Source organism: Otolemur garnettii, unplaced genomic scaffold (assembly GCF_000181295.1).
Source record: "Otolemur garnettii isolate 467f Iridium unplaced genomic scaffold, OtoGar3 scaffold00138, whole genome shotgun sequence".
In the NCBI taxonomy this organism is placed as follows: Eukaryota; Metazoa; Chordata; class Mammalia; order Primates; family Galagidae; genus Otolemur; species Otolemur garnettii.
The window spans coordinates 2,728,881-2,733,275 of record NW_003852533.1 but is presented as its reverse complement, the minus strand read 5'-3'; the positions used below and the strand labels follow the sequence as shown (position 1 = coordinate 2,733,275).

Genomic DNA, 4,395 nt, shown 5'->3' with positions numbered 1-4,395 from the left:
AAATCAATACCTAATTCCCTTGTTATACACCATATTCATTAGAATAGAAAATTTAGCTTTCATCACAAAAATTATGACATTTTGTAGTGAGCTGAAGGACCAATTATCCAATTATATTTGCAATACGTCAGGCCTCTTTACATAAAGTAACTGAAGCAGGACTCACCAAATATTCTTCTGTGCCATACAGAGAAACAAACTGCTCGTCATCTTCCAATTCTCTAGCTGCACCGAAGTCTGTGAGTTTGTACACAGACTGCCCGTCCTCCCCTATAACACGCATGATGTTCCCCGGCTTGATGTCACGGTGCACTATGCCGTTCTCTCGGAGGTGATTCATTCCACCCACTTCAAAAACAAGAAATCATAATGTAGGTATCTATGTGTACGTCCAAATTCACTGATACACCATATTTACTCAAACTTCAAAGTTTTTTCATAATTTGGTTTAGTCGTTTTACTCAAGTTAATAGGTAATAGATATATACTATATCTCATGTTTCAATTATAAGGAGTTTTAGGATAAAAATCAATATGATCTAAAAGTCCAATCTCTCTTAAATACTATTGTGAAAATTTAACAAAATGGTCATAAGCATTTTCTTGAATTACTTTTGGTTCTATGTATATGTGGACAATTTGTTTAAATATAAGAATAGTAAAAACTCCTAAGACAGCAATCTTTCATCATCGTTTTAAATTTCATTACCTTAGGGAAAAAATTCCACAAGAAGTAAAACTGAAGGCAATATATATTATATAATATAAAATAACAGAAAGACAAAAAAGTGTCTTGTTTCTATACAAATGTATTTCTCATATGCTTAGAATTAACTCCAAAAAGCCCATTTTCTTTTTTTTCTTGAATGGCAAAGTGGCTAAATTACTGAAATTAAGCCGTTCTGACCAACTGACAGGCAGTGTCTCAGACTAATAACGTGAAACATCTATTTGATAGCTCACTGATTAATGTTCGAATAAAAAGATAAAAAAAGATTAGAGATATCAATGTATGATTATTAAAACTCAGGTTTAACTTACAAAGTCATTAATTATCTATAATTTTTATTGGATTAAGCAGGCTACAGCATACTTTTATTTCTATTTCTCACTTGTAAATTATCTCTACTTTGATTCTAGTGTCAAGTTAACAAATTCCCACTAATGGCCTGCAGAATGGCTCACGCCTGTGATCCCAGCACTCTGGGAGCCCGAGGAAGGAGATCACTTGAGCTGAGGAGTTCAAGATCAGCCTGAACAAGAGACCCGATGGCTACTAAAAATAGAAAACTTAGACAATATTGTGGTAGGGGCCTGTAGCCCCAGCTACTTGGGAGGCTGAAGCAGGAGGATCACTGGAATCCAGGATTTTGAGGTTGCTGTAAGCTGTGACGCCATAGCACTCTACCCAGCCATAGCACTCTACCCAGCATGACAATGTAAGGCTCTTGTCTCAAAAAAAAAAAAAGAATTCCCATTAATCTGATAGCTTTCCTTATCATCGGCCTTTTTCCATCCCTCAAATATTTGATTTTTCTTTCCTAGAAGATACTTCCGTTGTCTTATTTAAAAATAGGTTTATTGCTATAATTCATACAACACTCAGCTTTTTAAAGGGTACAACCTGTAACTGTTAGTATAGTCACAGAGTTGCACAACTATCACCACTAACTTCAGAACATTTTCATTCCAAAAAGAAACTCACACTCCCTGGCACTCTCTCCCCAGCTACAGCTTCCCGACCCTCAACAACCACGAATGTGGTCTCCGTCCCTGTGGACCAGCCTGGTCAGGACATTTCACACAAACGGAATCACAGGATTCCATTGTCTTCTGCCTGGCTTCTTTCACTGTGTAAGGTTCATCCATGTTGTAGCATATGTCACTACTTAATTTCTTTTTATGAATAAATAATATTCCATTATATGGATATACCACATTTTTGTTTACCCACTTCTCAGGGGAGGGACATCTGGGCTATTTTCATTTTTGGTTGCTATCAATAATGCTGCTAAGAACACTGGAATACAAGTGCTTATGTTGACTATTTTACTGGATACACATCCAGCAGTGAACTGCTGGATCATATGGTAACTTTATATTTAAACTTTTGAGGAACTATCAGACTATTTTTCTAAAGTGGCTGTATCATTTTACAATCCTACCAGCAACACATGAGAGTTATAATTCCTCCACATCCTTGCCAACATCTGTTTTTGTTTGCCTCTTTGGTTTAGCCCTCAGACGGTACAGAGTGGATTTCACTGTGGTCCTGGTCAGCACGTCCCCGCTGACAAAACAGGGCCAGGCACCTTTTTATGTACTTCTTGGTCCCCTGTGTATCTTCTTTGGAGAAATGTCTATTCAAATCCTTTGGCCTGTTTGGTCAATAAATTGGGTTGTCTTTTTATTATTGAGTTGTCTACTTCAAAATTCCTTATCTATACATGATTTGCAAATATTTTCTCTCATATTATGGGCTATCTTTTCACTTACTTGATGTCCTTTAAAGTATGGAAGTTTTTAATGTTGACAGAGTTTTCTTTGGCTTTTTGTTCCACATCTGAGAAAGCACTGCATAAAGGTCTTTAGATTGACTATGACAACTTTTTCTCATTCTATTATTAAGTGTTATCTATGTATAAATAAACAAACATACCCACATCTCGCAAAACAATTAAAAACTCAGATTCTGGTAGTCCATAGGCATTAGATGGCTCTTCTAAAACAGTGTATAAACTCCCACATGGACAAAATTCCATAATAAGAACTTTATGTCTTGTTGTTGTCTGAAAAATAAAATCACTGATTAGGAATCAACATAAAAAACAAGTTTGGATTCTATGCAAGTACTTACCTGATTTCATTTAAATGCAGGATTTGCTATAATGCTAGAGGCACTTTAAATGCTTCACCTGGGATTCAATAACTATCTGTTGACTATACACATAAGAGAATTAACACCCTCTAAATTCCTAGTGAGAAGGTTGAATTTCTTTTTGAAGACAAACCACAGTAAAAACTGGCTAAATCTAAACTATAAAATCATCACTACAATGTTAGTGGTTCTGTCAAGATTGTCTTAATTTTCTTGTGCATAATAACATGTTTAGGACAGTGGGTCTTCTAACAAGTCTCTTAAACGGAAATCTTTCTTATGATAGATAGCACTTTTACTTCAGGGAATAGAATTCTATTCTTAAAAATAAACAAGTGCAGAACAGTTGAGGGGTTCCTCTTGAAGCAAGGTTCCAGCCTGTTCATTTGCGTCTGAGCTGCTGATTTGCTTTAACCTCGATTTTTTTTTTTTAGACAAAGTCTTGCTGGTTGTCTAGGTTAGAGCACAGTGGTGTCACAGCTCACTACAACCTCAAACTCCCAGGTTCAAGCAATTCTCCAGTCTCAGCCTCCAGAGTAGCTGGTGCCCACCACACCCAGCTAATTTTTTTAGTTTTTGTAGAGATGGAGTCTTGCTTTATTCCTCAAGCTCATCTTGGGCTCCTATCCTCAAGTGACCTTCCCTGCCTTGGCTTCCCAAAGTGCTTGAATTACAAACGTGAACCACTGCACCCAGTCATTTTAAACCTTAATTTTTATTTGTATTTTTTAGACAGAGCCTCAAGCTATCCCCCTGGGTAGAGTGCGGTGGCATCACAGCTCACAGCAACCTCCAACTCCTGGGCTCAAGTGAGTCTCCTGCCTCAGCCTCCCAAGTAGCTGGGACCACAGGTACCCATTACAACGCCCAGCTATTTTTTGGTTGCAGCCGTTATTGTTTTGGTGGGCCCAGGCTGGATTCAAACCTGCCACCTTAGGTGTATGTGGCTGGCGCCTTAGCCACTTGAGCCACAGGCGCCGAGCCTTAAACCTTAATTTTAAAGCATCACTGATGATAAGATGCACCATCAATTTAGTAACAGTTTTATGGGGGAAAAATATCAAATTACATATATACAATGATTATAAGATGCATACCAATTTCAGAAACTTGAAAATGTGAATGTCTTAAAATCCACTATTGATCTTCAACTTTTTAATATTTTTTTCCTTTTATATTTTTCCTACATATCCCCTAAGCATTTTATAAAGTGTTTTGAGTTTCGTTACTATTCAGTAGTTATTAAAAAAAAGAAGTCACCATAGTGACTATTTTTAACTTTACAGTGTATCTTCTCAATCATAATAACTATAGTAAATAATTATTTACTACTGGCAAGATTAACTAAAGCATGACTACTTACCTCTTCTTCAATAGCAAATAATTTGACAATATTTTTGTGATTGAGTTTTTTTAATACTTCAAATTCTCTCATTTGAACATCCACTGGACGGAGAAAGCTTATATTATTAAATACTTTGATAGCAAATAAATCACCGGTTTTCTAAAAAAAAAAA

General features: G+C 36.3%; 1 protein-coding gene across 2 annotated transcripts in view; it reads right to left on the bottom strand.

Moving 5' to 3' along the window:
* TBK1 (TANK binding kinase 1) overlaps positions 1-4,395 on the bottom strand; it is a 49,415-nt gene that overhangs the window by 38,195 nt on the left and 6,825 nt on the right. For both annotated transcript variants that reach the window (XM_003798528.3, XM_023518405.1), the window contains exons 3-5: positions 4,242-4,382; positions 2,660-2,789; positions 167-348 (exon numbers count right to left, since the gene is read on the bottom strand). In XM_003798528.3, the coding sequence (XP_003798576.1) occupies positions 167-348; positions 2,660-2,789; positions 4,242-4,382 (453 nt within the window). The remainder of the gene's footprint in view (positions 1-166; positions 349-2,659; positions 2,790-4,241; positions 4,383-4,395) is intronic.